Below are 19,547 nucleotides of genomic sequence, written 5' to 3'. Positions count from 1 at the left end.
GAATGCGCGTGCGCACAGCTTCGTATATCACTGTACGTGGCTGGTGCGGTCGGTGTTTCGTTTTCGTATTCACTTGGGTTTGGGTTGTTGGTGTTATTTGTGATTCTGAAAGATGGACGCCGACGTTTTTATACGCTCTGGTAAGTCTGTAACTTACAGCCATTCAATGTGCCATTGTCATTATTCAGTTTTTGGTATAATAACGAATTTGAGAACTACAGGCCTACTGTCTATAGGCGTATTTACGCGGTTCCACCAATACAATACACCCTTAACCTTATTCGTATTTTGTTGTACTTACAGCTATTCATTCTGTTGTTTTTGTGCTTTTTTGTATTTCAAACACGTTCTCTTATCCAACAGAAAAACAATTGCAACGGAATTTAAGATGTCTCAGCAAGCGCATGACAGGGTTTTTGGTTCGGAGGATGTCCAGCTGTTTGTGTCGTTCGCGCACGATCTCGGAGTATGAAGCACAAGTTGTCACATCCCAGACCACAGATGTGGGAAAAGCCTCAAAGCTGATGGAGATCGTCATTAGAAAAGGTCGCAGGGCATCCAGCTCGTTCCTTTCATGCCTCGGCATTTGTGATCCGAAGTTGTATGAAAGTGTTACAGGATATCCAGGTTGGACAACCTTTTAAAGAACAACTGCTGCTGTATAAAGTGCGAATTCATTGTTCATGATCCATATTCATATATTTTTCATTTGCTGTTATTTAGCACCACTTAATCACAAGGACCATCACCACTCAGAAGACATCCCATTCTCAGGTATACATTTTTTGCTTATTTCACCCCACTTATTGTGATTAGCAACTCAGTAAAGAAGATTGAAAGACTCATAGTATTTACATATCATTTGCTGGGGCTGAATAGATGCACCTCATTGTTTTAATAGCAGGTTTGCATTATAGGAAGTCACATGGTAATGTTGGTCAGGGTAATGACATATTTTTCCATTCATGTTTAGCGGGTGATCAATGACACTTCTTGATATTACTTCATTTTATCTTCAAACATGGCATGAAGCATTGTAATGGAAAACCGCAGCCTTTCTCACTTCCTCCTAAGACTGATGTAATGTGTCCTGCTGTTTTTGCTTACACGTGTGTTCTTCGTTTGTTTGTCTCTTTTATAGAAAAACAAGCTTCATCTCCAAATTGTATTATAAACATACACAACTCTTCCCTGCAACATTGTATTTTTGGAAGCAACAATCGCCAATGCATTACCTGTGACCAGCATTCTCTTCTCTCTCAGAATGATGCAATAAATGGTAAGAGCTCTGAAGTAGGAAATATAGGTCTACTTCTCTACTTATATCTCTCCATGTAAGGGCTATGACATGCTATGTCTGATCAGTTCATTGTATTTGATATGTTTATGTAGAACGAAGTTGTACAGTGTATAAGAACAGTTAATACAGTTATTTTTACAATTCTCTGTTTAGATTCAAGATTTTTATTTTGTTTTTACCTCACTAGAACATATGGCAGAAGGTCAACAGACATAAAATAAATTACAATTAAAAGTGAATAAAAGTACCAATTAAAGTAATATTGCAATAAAAACACATTCACAATAACAAGATGTACAATTTATGTATTGTATGAAGATCATGTCTCTCACAGTAACGGGTTGAATATTAAAAACCAACAACAACAAAGCATTATAAACATGATTTGTTAAATGAATTTAACTTTTTTTACAAACATTAGATGAAATGGATGACAGTCAGAGCCATGACCAGCTGATCCCAGCACCGGACCCAGCAAGTCGCAGTGACATTCATATGGAGAGCTCCCACATGGAATATGTCATCATAGGAGACCACAATAGCATGACAGTCACAGAGACCTTAATCTCAGAGGATGAGGAGGACACAGAGATTGAACCAGAACCGCTTGACGCTTAAAAGATGTGAAATGGACGCTAGAAGAGATCCACGCATTGTGGGAGCTGCAGTTTTGTGAGTTAATCTAATTTTGCCTGGTCCATGATTCTACATGGACATGCACATGTGCATGGATTCACATGCCTTAAATGAACATATGAGGTGCTGAGTAGGTGCTGCTAAATATTGACACTGTAAAGCGTTATTATACAAATCTTTCTGAACATGTGTACCACGATGTTACCAAGACTGGTTGCTCTGAAACATTATAGTTTCTGAGTGCTTAATATTTGTTTGTGCTAAACAAAAGTGTTTGAACCATTTTCCAACTGACATTGCAATTTCTTGCAAATATGAGACTTGTTTCAAATATGAGCTTTTTTTAAAGTATAGCATATAGCTGTTTCTAGTCTTGTGTAATTACATCTTAAAAGTAAAAGCTCAAAATGCTTATTTTGGATTTGATGTTGTTGTAGTTATTCTGTAAAATATGCTCAATGTATGCCTCTTAAGAAAGTAGAAAGTTTCCTGTTGCTCAGTGGTCAGAGCATGGTGTTAGCAACACTAAGGTCATGGGTTTGATCCCAAGGGATTGCAAAAAGTCAGAAACAAATGTATAATGCAATGTTAGTCACTTTGGATAAAAGCGTCTGCCAAATGTAATGTAATAGTAGGTAGGTGTGATGTGATTTTATGTATTCAAATGTGGTTTCTGGAGAGACTACGTGCATTTTTTTTCCTGTGAGTGTTGGGAATATGTATGTATTTTCAGTATATCTGAATTAGGATTTTATCAACTGAACTAGACCTCGAGTCAAATGTTTATTATATCTAAATATTTGTATTATAACTTTTTACCTTGTTGTTTACTTATGAATGTCACTTAGTATTTTAAAGCAATGTATTTTAATATGTATATTTATATGACCTTTCAAAGTCTTTGTCAAAATAAAGATTATTTAATTTACCACAAAAGCCATCATGACCGCTGGTGAACAAAGGACTCCAATACCCATAATGCCAAGAACTGTTTACATGCGTCACTTCCTCTACCTAAATCTTACGTCTTGTCGTTTCTCCGTTTGAATCACTGAACCTATCAAAAATACTAAGAACTAATTTAGTCCCGTACATAAAGTGATCTAAACATGAGACTACAATGAAATAACGAGTATTACAGTGGAACATAGATTAATAATCGTATGCCCACTGCTTGCTCTATCACTAAATTTCCCGCTGCGGTGCATGTGTAAGGCGGCAGGGAGGCTGTTTCCTGGCAGGGCTGCGCCGTTTGTTGTAATAACGAGGGTCCACTTGCTTCTGAAAATGCAAGTTACAGACATCGGATCCAGAGAAGAAGGGAAAATATGGCACCGAAAGATAGCATCGGCAAAACATGGGTAAGCTAACTTACGTTATTTGATGTATTTCATGAGAAAAGATTCAATCACATCAGTACTGCTGATCGTAGTTGCTAATATTGTTTGATTGTAGTGTCGTGAGTGTTTTATAATGTTGACACGATTATACTCATTGGGTTTGTTGTCTTTGTTTTTCTAAGAAAAAAGTTTGTCTTCTCAATGTCTGCTAAATGTTTTTAGCGTTTTGGTTACTGTGATCCGAAGCGCATCTGCTCGTCAAAGTAAAACGGTTCGATTCCTGCAAGTCGCTTTCGACACCACAGGAGAGTCGTTTCTTGCTGGAGACCACCATGGAAGTATTTATCAGTTTGACATTGTCAGAAACAGGTGTAGTAAGCCTATACAAGCTTTTCTTTTGATTTGTTAAGTCATCTGTCTGTTTTAACACACTTCCTTTGCACAGATTTAAGCTGGTCCAGAAAACAGGTCAAGCCTGTACTGCCTTAGCTTTCAACTTGAGAAGAACGACAGAGTTCCTGGTTGCCCTTGCAGATTACTCAATAAAGTGCTTTGATAAGGGTGAAATATTTAAAGTCTGTTTGTATACATAGAAACATGTAAACTAAACATTTCTAACCTGACCCATCTATTGTTCCAGACACCAGACAGCTCGTAAGCTGGATGAGGGGTCACGAGGGTGCTGTTTCTTCCCTGTCTGTCCACAGTTCAGGCACCATCGCCATCAGCACATCTTCCGACACGGCACAGCTCTGGAACCTTGACACTTTCCAGAGAAAAAGGAAGCTCAATGTTCGTCAGTCAGTTGGCATACAAAAGGTTTGACATCACAAAACAAACTTTTCCCCAACCAATTATTCTCACACTTTGTGTCGCTGTCTCATTCTTGTTTTCTTTTGGGTGTTTTAGGTGTTCTTCCTACCCCGCAGCAACACCATTCTCAGCTGCTTCAGCGATGACTCAATTTTTGCTTGGGAGTGCGACACTCTTTTTTGCAAGTATCAGCTGCCTGTTCCACAGGATGGGCCCAGAATACATTACAGGACGTTTGCTGTCACGCAGTAAGATTATTGCTCTACTCACCTGAGAGCGTTGGGTGCTTCTTCCGCTTGAGTGCATGTATGTAATGGGATTGTTTCTTCACAGAGATGGGAACATGCTTGCAGCTGCTGGACGCTCCAACTTGCTGCATTTGTGGTGCCTGGACAGCCGACAGCTTTTGAGAGTAATTCAGATGCCTTTGAAAGTTAAGACAGTTAGACATCTGGATTTCCTGCCTGATAGTTTCGATGGCGGATCCAATAAGGTACGTAAGACTAGCATGCAACATTGAAAACATCTGCATGCCTTTTTATTTATTGTATTAGTAGGAGTTGCATAATGTTAAAATGACTGAAAATGTCTCTCTTTAGACTCTGGGTGTTTTAAGTCAAGATGGCATCATGCGCTTCCTAAACATTCAGACTTGCAAGCAGCTCTTTGAAATAGGGTCTTATGAGGAAGCTATCACCTCGGCAACCTTTTGTCCTAAAGGCCACCATATTGTTGCCGTGATGGACAGCGGTGCTCTTAAAGTCTATGACGTGCGAAGTCTTAGCCCAGAAATCAGTAAGGTAAATTCTGTTCAGTTTTTCAACCCACTGTTGGTACCGATTATTTTTTTCTTTCTCAAAATAAAAACCACAAGTGTGTTTGTAGCTACCCCAGCCTTTGCTGAAACTGGTTACTAAAAACAACATGAGCGAGGGATCTTCTTTGAAAGTAAAGGTGCATACTGGAGCAGCTCAGCATCATGTCAAAACATCAGGAAGCCGAAATCAAACTAAAGGTCCTCTAACGCCTGCGGTTTCTGCGCTGGATGACAAAGAGGTTTGTTGTTTTTCATTTTTACACTGCTTGTAGTTTAAATTTGTCCTTTTTTCGGAATTCTAAATTCTGATTTTATATCTAATTCTAATCTTTAGAATGATTTGCCCAATGGCCTAAACAAGAAAAGATTACTAGGTCTATTGAGAGCGTTTGGAGAGTACCCAGCCAAATACAGGTACCAGAAAAATGTGTTATAAAACAATTATGTTTAGTTGATTTAATATGTTCAGTCTTATGAAATATAGTGTGGGTATTTAAACAGGATGTTTATTTGGCGTTCTCTGTTGCGTCTGCCGGAGAATCATGCAGCTTTTAGCAGTCTGACTGACAAAGGCCTTCACTCAGCATACCTGTGCCTTCAAGAACGGTACCCCATCAAAAGCCACAAACTACAGAGAAGCCTACAGAGGTAAACACAACATTGATTGCCAATTCAATTGTTGTTGTTGTTACTGCCATGAAGCATATTTCTGCATATCTGCATATTTGATCCCTTCCAACAGTGACTCTTAAGATGTTGAGACCCATCTTAACACTGAGGACAACTTTGTTGTCAGGTTTTGAACAGAGATAATTTATAATGCCCTTCAGAAGCTAGAAAAGGAAATAAAATATCTAAATGAAAAATACAAAAAAGGTTTAACTGGTTTGAAATGACATGGATATTTACTGATTACAGAATCTTGAACGATATGATGTCCTTTTGTTTGTAAACTGACAGGGTGCTATCTGCTCTTGCTCACTGGGCCGCCGTCTTTGGTGAGACAGATTATCTCCCCCTGCTGGCCTTTCCATTTGTCAAACTGTTCCAGAACAATCCTTTGATCTGCTTTGAAGTTGTGGCGACTGTCATCGGTAAGTGCAGTGCTTTCCTGTGGCTCAGTGGTTAGAGCATGGAGCTAGCAACGCCAAGGTCATGGGTTTGATGCCAGGGGATGGCACATAGTCAGAAACAAATGTATAGTACAATGTTATGTAAGTCGCTTTGGATAAAAGCGTCTGCCAAATGTGAAACTGGGTGATGTTCCGATGGTCTCATTTGCAGTAATTAAATAATTCATCCTGTCTGGATCTTTTACAGTAAACTGGTGCCAGCACTGGTGTGAGTACTTTCCCAACCCTCCGCTTAATGTGCTGAACCTGGCTGAGAATGTTCTGGCCCATCATGATAAAGAACTGCTTCAGCATTTTGTCACCTGTAGTGTTACCTCACAGGTAAACGATCTTGTTATTCATAGTTGAAAAGCATTGTATCTTAAAGCAAACAATGTGCAAAGCCTTACACACGTTTTCTGTTTGCAGATGTATGCATGGCCCCTTCTGGAGACGTTGTTCTCTGAAGTATTGATGAGAGAAGAGTGGCTGAAACTATTTGACAATGTTTTCTCCAATCATCCCTCTTTCCTTCTCATGGCTGTGGTGGCTTATGTATCCTGCTGCAGAACACCACTACTGCTGTGTACTGACAAAAAAGACTTTGAGGTATTAATTGTAGATATGTTTTTTGTTTGTGTATGTATTACAAGTATTTTTATATAGTCAATCTCTAGTTTATTTCTTGCTTTCATTGATAGACACTTGTGATTATTTCAAATACAGTACTTTTTCCATCATCGGAATAGTCTGGATATTGGTGCCATGCTAAAGGAAACCTATCGGTTGATGGAAAGCACACCTGCAGACATTCATCCCAGTTCCGTGCTGAGTGACTTTGAACCCCTGACACAGGGCCAGTACCCCATTTTCAACAAATACCCCACCTTTATAGTGGAGTATCAGTCCCAAGAACGAGAGAAGATCCGTCAGCAAGAAGTGGAATATCTGAGAGAAAGGTGCAATTTATTCACCTGTACAGCTTTAAAATGACACCTTTACAATGTGGGCTTCTAACAATGGCAACATTTAATGGAGTACATGTTTTGGTAACAACTCAGTATTTAAATATATAATTACACTGTAACACAAAATAAAGTGTAACCCACTTTACAATAAGGTTGTATTTGTTAAAAATTACTAGTTAATGCATTAACTAATCACGTGAACAATACTTTTACAGCATTTATTAATCTTAGTTCGTGTTAATTTCAGCAATTGCTTGTTGTTAATTCATGTAAGCTAATGCATTTACTAATGTTACCTTACTTTTTTATAAAGTATTACCTATTTTTTACAATTCACAATTTTTCGGATGCCGATTACAGAACCGATACATTATCGAAAGTTTTTGTTATAAAGTATTTACCTAGTTATGTGATCCAAACATTGCAACCACCATGTAGGTGACTGAAAGTATAAGTGATTTTATTAGATCATTTGGAATATTTCACAATTTTTCAACAGTAATTTGTATTTCCTTAATACACAGGCACCTTTTTAGGGCCACTTTTAATAAACCTTTTGTTTATTTATATAGACAAGAGGTTCAGGGGCTGCATGCTGAGGCAGTCAGACAGCAGGCCGAGTTTGAGTCCTGGTACAAACAGCAGGAGCTGCTACTGCAGGGGGAGGAGCAACGTCGAAGGATTCTACTGGAAGAGGAGAATAAACTTGCTCAGCAAAGATCCAGGTCTGTCTGTCTACGTACACTTTTAGAAAAAGGTGTGTCACAATGTCATATAAGAACCATTTGGCTTGGTTCCATAAAGAACCTTGAACGTCAGAAGAACCTTTCTGTTCAGAAAATGTTTTTTAAAGCGAAAATAAAGTTCTTTAGACTATAAAAATAGGAAAGAAAGGTTCTTTTAAGGAAATGGTTGGGAACCAGAATGTTTCTTCTGTGCCATCGCTATTAAGCACCTTTTGTAGCTCATATGGTTTAGTGTGCAGGATTTCTCTTGGACTAAATTCAATTTTGCGATTATACAAACATGCAAGTCGCCTTACGTAATTTCCTGTGCTCAGATTGGCTGCTATGAAGCGTGAGCTGAAGGTGAAGGAAATCAGTCTGATCGACGCTACTAAAAGACGGTTCCTTAAGCACCAACAGGATCAGCGCAGAATACAGCTGCAAAGGCTTGATGATGAGATTCAGAGAAAGGTTTTTTTTATACTTATTTTCACTTTACTTTTTCTATTACATAAATTGACATTTGTTTTATTGGACAGCTCTGTGGAATTCTCATTTCTGATTGGTCACAACATTAAATAAATTTTTGTGAGAGGTTCTCTCGCAGTACACTTTGTCTTTTTTTTTTTTAGCTGGTCATTTATATATGATCAAATTAACACTTTCATGTTGATAAAAGATCCCTGTCGTTAACATGTCAGGGTATCTTTTGCATTATTGTCCAGCCGACTGTACATGTCTTTACCATTCATCATTTTAAAGAATATAGGCAAGATTAATTTGCAAAGCTATATTGAAAAGTTGTGTTTTGTCATGTGTGATATTTAGATGTCCCTGAGAGATCAGGAGACGGCTGTGGCTGTTCATGATCTAGAAGTGAGACAGATGGAGCTGGATGCACAGAGACAACAGTTTGAACAGGTCAGTCCAGACAAAAACATATTGGCAAATTGGTGTATGATGTGTATATACACTGCCTGATCATTATCATGTTTTCTATTCTAGCAATTGGCCAGGGAGCAGGAGCGTGTGAGTCAGGAGGTGAGAGCCGAGTTGGAAACACGGAGACGCAAAGCAGAGATGGATGATTCTGCATTTCAAAACCTCACTCCGAGAGATGCCGATCTCAACCAGTCCAATAAGCGGGTACATCCATTTTTTTACTTTTGGCTGGAGACGAAAGATTAAACTCTGCTGTCCTCAAAACCCCTGTTCCTTTTTTCTTTCTGCATTTCCTTTCTTTCTTACTAACAGACTTGTGTATTGTAGTTGAAAGTTGAATCGAGTTTTTATGAAAGTAATAACAAGAAATCAAACTGTCAGATGCTGGAAGAGTCTTTGGCTGAGGTGGGACAAATGAAGGTGGATGCTGATTGGCAGGCTGAGATGATCAGGCGATTGAACGGAGCAGAGGAGATCCACAAAAAGCAGAAAGAGCAGCTGGCGAACCTCGGCAAACAAACACATGCTAAGGAAGAGGAAATAGTCCAACTGATGCAGGAAGTGGAAGGAAAGCAGGTAAGTTATAACATGTAGTACATTTTATTTATATAATCATTAGAGGTAGTTGTTTCAAAAAAAATATTATTGAAATCATGACTTGAAAGTTGTGCCCTTGGTCTCAGTGGGATGATGTTGTAGCTAAACAAGCTGAAATTGAGGAGAAAAGACAGACGACCACAGCTGTAAACACCCACCGGACTTCACTTATCTTTCAGGATACAGAAGAGACTAAGCAACATTATAACAAATTGCCAAAGAGTCTTGAGGATTCACAAAGTGAGTTCACACTAAAATACTTATTTACATTTCAGTTGTGTATAAAAAGTACTTATTGTCAGACAGAAATAAGTTCAGATAGAAGTCTGCTTAAATATACTCGTGCTTACATTTAGTAATCGTTGTTTTGTGGGTAGTTCCAGCCCTCCAGGTGCACTGTGTTGAAAGGGAGTTTAATTGTGTTTATAGATCATCAGAAGGATAAGAGGTTCAGATCTCCTTGCTCATCCAGAGGGCTGTTGCACACCACCATGAATCATCAGTCTGTGTCAGATGATTCTTCATACTGTGAGTGTTATGACTTATTAAGAATCTGTAGGAAATTTTTCACCTTAAAAGGCGCATATCATATGTCAATAATTATTATTTTGGCCTCTTTATCACACAAAGATTTTTGTGACTTCAGAAATAAATGTTTGCCTTTTAATTGTATGCTTTGGGGTTCAGTTTCTTTAGATCGTGGGCGAGGTGAGCTTGACTGTAAGGAACGGGTGTTGATGCAGGAGATCGGAAAACTGAGGAAGAAAATTGCAGCCAGAGCGAGAGCAACTGACTTTACCTCACCCGCAACCAGCTCCATACACTCACTGGCCACACCATCACCACCTGCACAGGACTAATGTGACTTCAAAAGGAAAATGTTTTAGATGGTACGAGATATTGTCCTTGTTTTATAATGTAACTAGACCTTGCTAAACTAAATGTTTTAGTTTTTATACATTCCAAGTGCCACTATCAATGGAGAATTACTATTCATGTTTTTGTGAAGTTTTGATTAAATTATTTATATTTATATGTGATTCTTTTTGTTAAATTAAATTCATAATGTTATTTTATGAATTTATATATTGTTGTAGCAAACATTGTATTTTTTATTTCATGTTTTGTATTTTAAAGTGAAATGCAATTTTAAATAAAATATTGTATTATTAATGTACAATTTTTATATGTTAGCATTTTTAATTGGTGTGTTTAACCACACTAAATCAGTGTATGATCATTGGTTCGATTACAGGAAACAAGCTAAGAAAACGAGAACCTATTTAATTGTTTAAATAAAGTCTCAATATGCATTATATCAATATGTATAAATGAGCTTGCAAGCTGCCTACATAGAAATCGTTTCAGACATTATGGCCGCTGAGAAATGTAGGCGGTGTGCTCCGTCAGGTCTGAAACGCAGCCCTCTTCTTTAAGAACTGTGCGTTTCCCGCTGTTGCTGGGAGGCGAGGATGACGTAACGTCTGGGTACTTCCGGCTTTGGGTGCTGATGCGACTCGACAAGTGAACCGGTGATGCTTTGTGTTTTATCTAGATTTTAAAGCTACTGTGTAGATGTTTAGGCTGTTATTTCCTCATTTAGGCGAAACATCACAACAGGTAGTCGAGATAAGAAAAGGTAACGGTTTGTTCAATTGTTGCATTTTATTATATAGCCTGCAAAAGTCTTTGTTGCGGAAAACATTGATTGATTGGTGGATGAATGCATTTATTAAATAAAATGTGACTGCATCCTTTTGTTAATGAACAGCAGTACATTTTTATTTAAACTGGCTATTAGCTGTATTATTGCTTGTGAAATAACACGATCAGAATAGAGACTTGTGTTTGAATTATTTGTTCATTTGCTAATTATTATTATCATTTCATAGGCAGCCTATTGTCGTTTTGTTGTTTCACATTGTGCTTTAGAATAAATTCCATGTTTCTCAACGTTTCTGTCTTTTATATGATTTTGTTCTCTATAATGTATTCCATGTTAAATTCGCAATATCTTGGTAATATATGCATCATAAATGTCATCTGTGTACATCCAAATTTAGTTAGATGTATAATTTCATGTCAAATCCTTAACGCAGATCTGCAAATTCCAGCAGATTTGATCATTATTCTTTAGGCTATATCATCTTTTTGCGAGGTCTAATTTAGTTCATTCCTTTTTAACATACATATTTTTACAAGTCAGATTACAGGCTGTAATTTTGGCTGTCATCTTTTTGGTTAAAAAAATACAGCACTATACAACACATAGAATATACATACAGCATATATCTAAGAAAGACTGGTTTGTGTCACATTCATTTAGGTATGTTAAAGAATATCATTATGCATGCTTGGCTACTAAAATTAAACAGAACTGTCCGTACTATACATAGATTAAGCCACATAGAAGATGACTGATAGAAGTGACCTGAAAGCTGAGCTTGAGCGCAAAAAACAGCGCTTAGCCCAGATTCGAGAAGAGAAAAAGAAGAAGGAGGAAGAGAGAAAAAAGAAAGAGGTAAGTGTTGTCTACTTCATGGTTGTTTTATCAACAGCAAATATATTTTTCAAGCATTCAGTGAAACTCAATGATTGACATGTGATGCAGTCTGAGATGCTACAGAGAGCAGAGAATGTGTCTGAAGTCTCAGATCTAGACAGAAAGAGACGGGAGACAGAAGCTTTGTTGCAGAGCATAGGAATTTCACCAGAGCCACCTTTAGGTACTTGATACATAACACACACCGTTGTCCATGCATGCACATGTGTGAGTTAAATGTTTGTGCATGCCATTAAGTGAAATGATGTAGGGAATCCTTGGGGGGGGTCTTTTTTATGCAAAAGAGAACATTTTACGGTTCATAGCAACCTTAGAAGTAAATGCTTTATTTGTGCATAATTTGTCAGTGGGCATTTAATAGGGCTTGAAGCTTCATTCAGTGACGCTGTGCTTTATTATTTTATTTTGAACTAATTTATAGAGCTTAAAGGGTTCTTTCTGTCATCTATAGATAAATGGCAATCGACGATAGCATGTTGCATTTTTACATTTAGGCTCTACATTTCTGTTTTTTGTAAGAATGGCTTCTTTCATACTTTTTAAGGCTTTGCTAGATTTTAATATGATTAGATTTTATTTTATGTAGATTTTTTATTGGTTTCTTTTAGAGCATCAAATTTCATAGTTTCTAGTTCCAAACTAGTTCCATAGCTTCATTTCATTCTCATCCCCAAAACAAGTAGTACAATTTTAATTGAAAGAATATTAAATACAGTTTATTATTAAACTTCAGAAATTTGCACTGTGGCTGGACTTTACATATTTTATTGTGGCAATTTTATAAATTCAATGTTAATGTTGAAGTAATATAAAAATGTAGTAATTTTAAATGTTTTCATTGCAACATTTACAGTAAAATATGCTTGACAATTTCTCCTGTTGTTTTTCCTGTTGGATTTTGTTTCTCTATGATTTGACCACTTTAATTCATTCTGTTCATTTTAATTTGACTGTGTCTGCCCACCGCTCTCCATCAGTGCAGCCACTGCAGCTTTTAACATGGGATACCTGTTATTTTCATTATTTAGTCCCAACCCCTATGTCTCCCTCTTCGCAATCAGTGAGCCCACACAGTGAAACGGGAAGTCAGGAGTCCATAGATGGTGGGACAGCGGGAAGGTATGAAATATGCAAGAAGTCTTTGGCAGTATATCAAACTATAAAATATAGTTATATTATATATAAACTATAACATTTAAACCATTATAAAACTGAAATATTGATCAGTTTGTTTATATATCTATGAATGTATACAAGAGTAAGATGTGTGTGTGTTTTAATAGATGAGAGCCTACGTTTTGTTGAAACTGGTAACTTGGCTTTAGCACCTATTGTATTATTGCTCATGTATGACATATTGCTTTATTGCTCCCTGAACTCTCTGTAAGTCGCTTTGGATAAAGGTGTCTGCTAAATGACTAAATGTAAAAGGGAAATAATATACTGTATATTCTGAGATAATCATCTAAAAGATTTCAGGGGCATTTGAGTAGAATATCGTTTAGCATTTTTCTTTGAAGCAGTTTCTTTTTAAGTCTAAGTATGTTTTTCCTTTTCCCTTCATCTTTTGATGGCGACATCAGATATCGGTAAGGAGAAATGTTGATGTTATCGTTGTTCGTGTGCAGGTCCTGGCATTCATTGATGAATCACCCATCAGTGGATGTGATTATGTTTTACCTTGCGGTTCAATCGTCCCTCAATATTTTATCTAAGTTACACTGTATCTCATGAACTCATGCATGAAAAGGGGTTATGTACCGCTGGTTATGATCCAGGATCTAATCATGGAACCTTTCATCTCTCTTTACCATTATATCTTGTATTCTTCTGATTTCTCCAGGACACTACAGTGGGATACAGACCCCTCAGCTCTTCAGCTTCTTAATGATTCTGTGCATGGGTGAGATTGTCACCCAGTAACCTGTAGCAGTTTATATATGATTAAAAAGAAAAACGCTTAAATGTTCACATCTTGACTTGCTTTTCTTGGTGCAGGATGCAAAGGCTTGGTGCATCAAAGATAGTTCAGATTGACTTCATGCCAAAAGAACTGGTGACATATTCTAAAGAGACACAGACGCCTGTCGCACCTCATCAGTCTGAAGGTAAAAGTTAAGGATCAAATATTGCTAAGTATTTGAAATTACATTTCAATTTAACCATTAAATGTACTTATAAAACTAAACAGTTTGCTTTCCTAACCATTTAAAGCTTCCACAACATTTCCAACAGAGGAGGAAGATGAGGAGTTATCGGTGAGCAAATCTGAGCCTGTGCCACAGCAGCTAGAAGAGGAAACACCTCAGGAGACTGAGAAAGGCAAGAATGTTAACATTTTTTAGTTTATTTAGTTTATTTTATGTTATATTATGAAGAAATATGAGGTGTCACCATGGAACATCACACAAACCTTGAATGATTATGTGTGCTTTAGTTCATTCTAGAGAACTGACCAATGAGGATAAAGAACAGATTATTCACTCAGGGGATTTCCTGTTTTTCTTCGACCGAAGCATCCGTGTAGTAGAGAGAGTCCTGGCTGAGGATACAGACATTTTCTTTGACTACAGTGGCCGTGATATGGAGGATAAAGAAGGGTCAGACTCTTTATGTGATAGTCAAACACACCGCTTTAAAAGGACAATTTCAGTCATGTTCCACAGCTATAATCATGGTTATTCACTACACTACTGTAGATTGTATTACAATGCTAAGGTTTGTTTTCTTATTAGGGATATGCAAGCTGGATCAAACTTGTCTTTTAATCGACATTTCTATGACGAGCATTGGTCCAAACATCGAGTTGTCACATCTCTTGACTGGTCACCACAGGTACATTATTTGTAATAACATATATAACAAAAACTGGTAATCTGAAATTACAATACCGAATGGTAGATTTTAGCCCATGTTGGTTAGCTTTGACACCACATACTGTATATGGACCAAAAATATGCCCTGCATTAATTTGCTAGTTTAATAACGAATTTCAAAAAGTGATAGGTTTTTTTCAGTGCAAGCATGCCTAGTCCTTATGCAATAATGGCCACAGATCCAAACACGCTGTAGTGTATAGGTTACTATGTTAATTCATATTTAACGTATAAAAAATATGCAAACTTTAGTTTTTTATATTTCTTGTCACATGTTTTTTCTCTAGTATCCTGAGTTGTTAGTGGCCTCATACAACACCAATGAGGATGCACCTCATGAGCCGGATGGAGTTGTGTTGGTCTGGAACATGAAGTTTAAAAAGACGACCCCAGAGTACATATTCCACTGTCAGGTTTGAATTCCAATTGTTCTCATTGAAATAGCTTAAATAACAAAATATTAGCTGCAAATACTGCAGTATCACTTTAAGTAAAGAGAGCGAGCTGATGTCATCTTGCAATTAACATAAACTATTAACATAATTACTGGTAACTTTGATCAATGATGTATTTTATGGCTTTCTCTAACAGTCGTCTGTGATGTCAGTGGGCTTTGCTCAGTTTCATCCTAACCTTGTGATTGGAGGCACTTACTCAGGGCAGATAGCATTGTGGGACAATCGAAGCCACAGAAGGACCCCGGTGCAAAGGACACCACTGTCTGCTACGGCACATACTGTAAGAAGCACATTTTCATCTGAAAATGAAAATATATTTTGTTGATTTATTGCTTATTCAATGTGTTATCTTTCGAATTATTACAGCATCCTGTATACTGTGTGAATGTTGTTGGAACACAAAATGCAAACAACCTGATCACAGTATCCACAGATGGCAAGATGTGCTCCTGGAGTCTGGACATGCTGTCACAGCCTCAGGTGTGCATAAACCACAAACGCATTTGGATTTCATTTCTTTTTTGAGATATTGGCTGATATTAAACAATTAATCATATGTCTGTTTGCTCCATAACAGGAAAGTATGGAGCTGATCTACAACAAGTCAAAGCCTGTAGCTGTCACTTGTATGGCCTTCCCTCCAGGTGATGTAAATAACTTTGTGGTAGGATGTGAGGAGGGCACAGTTTACACGGCGTCCCGCCATGGAAGGTCAGTGGTTCTGTGATCAAAACATTGAATTCACCCTAAAACACACCCATGGACATAATGTAATAATAATCGTAGGGTTTCATGCCTTACATGTAATCTCTTCACACCTTCCCAGTTTTGGGAACACTCCTTTATTTGGTCTCTCCCTGGGATTATGTGAAAAGAGGTTGATTTAGCAGATGTTTTTATACAAAGAGACTTAAATATAAATAAATGTATATATAATGAGAATACACTGATCTCTGGGATCATATCAGTGAGATGCTTCATCTTGAATTCCATGAATCTAAATATAAAACAAAACATCAATTAACTTCAGAACAGGAGACCGGAAATAATTAGAAAGTACAAGGCCAACTTTTAAAGCCCGCTTGAGACTACAACTCCTCGGCTGCTATGTTCTCCCGTCATATATTCCTCACTGCCTCACCAGGTGCAGCGAGAAACAATTACATGCGTCACCCAAAAATTTTAATTCTTTCATCATTGACTCACCCTCAGATTGTTCCAAACCTGTATACATATATTTGCTGAACACAACAGAAGATTTTTGGAAGAATGTCAGTAACCAAACAGATATCATTCCCCATTGACTCCCATAGTATTTATTTTCCCTACTATGGCAGTACATGGGGGATAAGATCTGTTACTGACATTCTTACAAATGTGTTCCTTTGTGTTCAGCAGAACAAATAAATGTAAAAATCTGAGTGCGAGTACATTATGACAGAATTTTCATTTTTGGGTGAACTATCCAGACAGAAGACACAGAATAAAAGGCAGGGCAGAATTAAAGCTAAAGAACTAGTAAGAACAAGAACATCAAAATCTCTGTTAATAATGTCTGTGAATGTAACAACTTTGCTCATTACCAAATCTTGCATGTCTTGTCTGATGTAGTAAGGCTGGTATTGGCGAAATGTTTGATGGGCATCAAGGACCTGTGACTGGAATCAGCTGCCATAATGCGGTGGGACAAGTTGACTTCTCCCATCTCTTTGCCACGTCATCATTTGATTGGACTGTCAAACTGTGGTCAACCAAGGTAAGTATACATATGGTTTATACATATTTCAATTGCGTTGCATTGTATATTATGACATTTGTGTTTCTTCTCTTTTCTGTTGTAGCATAACAAGCCCCTCTATTCGTTTGAAGACAATGCAGACTATGTGTATGATGTCATGTGGTCTCCTGTACATCCAGCCGTCTTTGCTACAGTCGACGGCATGGGTCGCTTGGACATTTGGAACCTTAACAACTATACAGAGGTCAGAAGGCCCAAAGCAACCATTCATTGTATTCTTTAGTTTATTTTCAGTTCTTTATCCTGCTATATTAATGGAACGCCACACAATAAAGTTACTATTGCTGAATGTTATTTATCTTTTTGCACTTTTGCAGGTTCCATATCTCAATATTTCATGCTGCGAAATTTCACAATACATTAATATCACATTTGTATGCAAATTGCCTTTTCTTGTTGATCTATTCTTCTAGTTGTGTGCTTGACATCAATATTTTCTGTGTTAACCAGGTGCCATCTGCAAGTGTGACAGTGGAGGGGGGATGTGCCCTCAACCGGGTCAGATGGGCATCAGGGGGCAGAGAGATAGCAGTTGGTGATTCCGAAGGTCGTGTTTGGATTTATGATGTTGGAGAGGTAATTATGCGTATGGTGTGCTTGGACAAATAAGTCATTCTCTAAAATTTGGATGAATATGTTGATGCACTATGGGCGGATATAAACAGAGCAAACAATGCCAGTCAAGGATAATGTGTCAAGTTATAATTTATTACCACTTCTCTGCTCTACCACTGAAATTAACACCATGGTTGGTTGTGTGAAACCTCTATTTTAGCAGTTAGCCACGCCCCACACAGAGGACTGGAGCAAATTTAACCATACTCTCATGGAGATTCGGGCAAACCGAGGAGACGGAGAGGAGGAACATGCCATTGAACTGACTACCTGAGAGCCACACACACATATCTTAACCTATTTTCACACACACAACGTCATACTGACGCATTCACATTTGGTGAGAATTTGAAACAAGCTATGCTAAAACAGATGCTAGATATAAACCGAATTGATCACACATCCACTCTAACGCTGACAGATCCTTTTTTCTCTCTTTTTTGCCAACAAAAGCCTATTTATAGCATGGGTGTTAATTAGCAATAACACAAACAGGTGATTATGCTCATTTTAAATAAAAATCTTGCAGTGAGTCAGCCGATGTGATCTTACAGTATCAGAAAAGTAAATCGTAATCTCATTTGTCATTTCAGTTTTAAATTAGAGAATGGACAGGTTTATATTTGGATATACAATTGGTGCATTTACCATTATGTAAAAATGTACTACAGGAAAACTGATGCTATTATAAATATGTCTTTTGTTTCTCATATTGTTTTACGCTGTATGTGTGTACACAATACGATCGTTGAATTAACTGCATAATATATTTAAATGCTACTGTACAGCGTTAACGTACTTCTGAATAAAGGTCATCATGTCCCACATTTTGTTTTAATCTTCACGCAAGCAGTTATTTTTCCTAGAATGTTTGGCTGTAGATTTACAAAGTTGGAATATCAATGTCATATCACTACACAACGTTTCAGCCTTTTTATCTCGATGTGAATAGATTCCTTTTCCCCCTCCATCATCAGGAACTTTCATGAACGCACACGGCCGTACGTAGAAGGCGGGATCCTGTTACCATGACAATTACGTCAATATTAGTGTCGGGTAACTAAAGGTCAAACTAAAGACAAGCCAGAGACGGAAGGAAACAGGCTCGGAATGGCGGAGACTAAAGGTTTTTTTGCGGCAAAAGCCGGAGGAAATCGCAGTAATAAACTGTGGCTTAATAGCGTTATCGCGTGAATGGCGGTGGTTTGTCTAAACTTAACAGGATACTCGTGTGCTACGAGGTACTCGTGCGCGGAAAGGACAGTCCATGCTAGTTTTGTCTGTAAATCGGAGCAAAGCTGTGGAGCATAGCTACCGTTAGTTAGCCGTGGTTTGTTTTAGTGCTTGAAAGCATGATGACCTTTGCTAACTATCAATGCTGGTTTGAGAACAAGGGCAACGACTGAAGGGCTGCTTTTGTGAGGGTTAATGCAGTTTAGCTGTGCAGTACAGCTATGGCTTGACTGCTTGCTTCCTCTTCACTCAACTTGGTAGCTGGTAGCAACATATGCTTGCTTGCCTCAAGTTCTTCTATTTATTACAACTCTTTAAATGTGATTTTTATTCGCACGGGACATTGCTCGAGATAGCGAAGAAAATGAAGCGAAATGACGTCAGTCTAAAGAAGCTAGTATTTTAATTTTGTTGTCTTAAACTCGGGTCGCACATGTTATTTATGGTGATGCTTATGTGTGTAGACACTGCACTTTGAGTTGTTGTTTTTAGTCAATTATATCGAAGATGTCGATGTATAATGTGTGTGATTGATTGCTTTAAATGTCTGTGATCGGACCGTGACAGCGTGAAAAACTGCACGGTCTTCATCCTCATCGCGCTCCCTTTGTCATTGACGTGAAGGAGAGGACCTTTAACTTTCAACTCAGCTTTTGCTGTATTTTCAGTTCTCGTGTGGACTGTAGGGGGCAGCAAACTCGCCCCCTAAATTTTCCAATTCAATCAAATAGATTTTTATATTTATTTATTTCCC

At 37.7% G+C, this 19,547-nt stretch overlaps 3 protein-coding genes across 4 annotated transcripts; all 3 read left to right on the top strand.

The window, feature by feature from the left end:
- Positions 1 to 22: 22 nt before the first annotated feature.
- On the top strand, positions 23 to 2,875 carry LOC306901230 (uncharacterized protein). Its single transcript, XM_079468849.1, has 5 exons — positions 23 to 140; positions 364 to 627; positions 724 to 774; positions 1,142 to 1,279; positions 1,722 to 2,875. The coding sequence occupies exons 1-5, from the start codon at positions 113 to 115 to the stop codon at positions 1,916 to 1,918; spliced, it is 678 nt and encodes a 225-aa protein (XP_079324975.1). The 5' UTR covers positions 23 to 112; the 3' UTR covers positions 1,919 to 2,875.
- A 64-nt stretch (positions 2,876 to 2,939) lies between these two features.
- On the top strand, positions 2,940 to 10,604 carry tbc1d31 (TBC1 domain family, member 31). The gene is made up of 22 exons (XM_079468789.1): positions 2,940 to 3,297; positions 3,499 to 3,645; positions 3,722 to 3,837; positions 3,917 to 4,095; positions 4,186 to 4,337; positions 4,423 to 4,582; positions 4,689 to 4,889; positions 4,975 to 5,145; positions 5,241 to 5,320; positions 5,408 to 5,554; positions 5,867 to 6,000; positions 6,227 to 6,360; positions 6,448 to 6,627; positions 6,745 to 6,977; positions 7,559 to 7,711; positions 8,047 to 8,182; positions 8,540 to 8,632; positions 8,717 to 8,857; positions 9,035 to 9,229; positions 9,337 to 9,490; positions 9,680 to 9,778; positions 9,938 to 10,604. The coding sequence occupies exons 1-22, from the start codon at positions 3,143 to 3,145 to the stop codon at positions 10,108 to 10,110; spliced, it is 3,333 nt and encodes a 1,110-aa protein (XP_079324915.1). The 5' UTR covers positions 2,940 to 3,142; the 3' UTR covers positions 10,111 to 10,604.
- A 1,059-nt stretch (positions 10,605 to 11,663) lies between these two features.
- dync1i1b (dynein cytoplasmic 1 intermediate chain 1b) lies at positions 11,664 to 18,386 on the top strand (the record flags this gene model as incomplete). Of its 2 annotated transcripts, none has more annotated exons than XM_079468810.1 (16): positions 11,664 to 11,771; positions 11,862 to 11,976; positions 12,791 to 12,932; positions 13,657 to 13,716; positions 13,812 to 13,921; positions 14,049 to 14,135; positions 14,251 to 14,413; positions 14,549 to 14,648; positions 14,977 to 15,102; positions 15,281 to 15,427; positions 15,514 to 15,627; positions 15,725 to 15,858; positions 16,759 to 16,903; positions 16,989 to 17,129; positions 17,396 to 17,521; positions 17,721 to 18,386. In XM_079468810.1, the coding sequence occupies 16 exons, from the start codon at positions 11,664 to 11,666 to the stop codon at positions 17,832 to 17,834; spliced, it is 1,932 nt and encodes a 643-aa protein (XP_079324936.1). In that variant the 3' UTR covers positions 17,835 to 18,386. The 2 variants fall into 2 exon arrangements, with proteins under 2 accessions (XP_079324936.1, XP_079324935.1); XM_079468809.1 differs by having other exon boundaries at positions 12,791 to 12,950.
- Positions 18,387 to 19,547: the final 1,161 nt, after the last annotated feature.

Source organism: Barbatula barbatula, assembly GCF_947034865.1.
Source record: "Barbatula barbatula genome assembly, chromosome: 12".
Taxonomy (NCBI): domain Eukaryota; kingdom Metazoa; phylum Chordata; class Actinopteri; order Cypriniformes; family Nemacheilidae; genus Barbatula; species Barbatula barbatula.
This window is presented reverse-complemented; position numbering and strand designations above follow the sequence as displayed.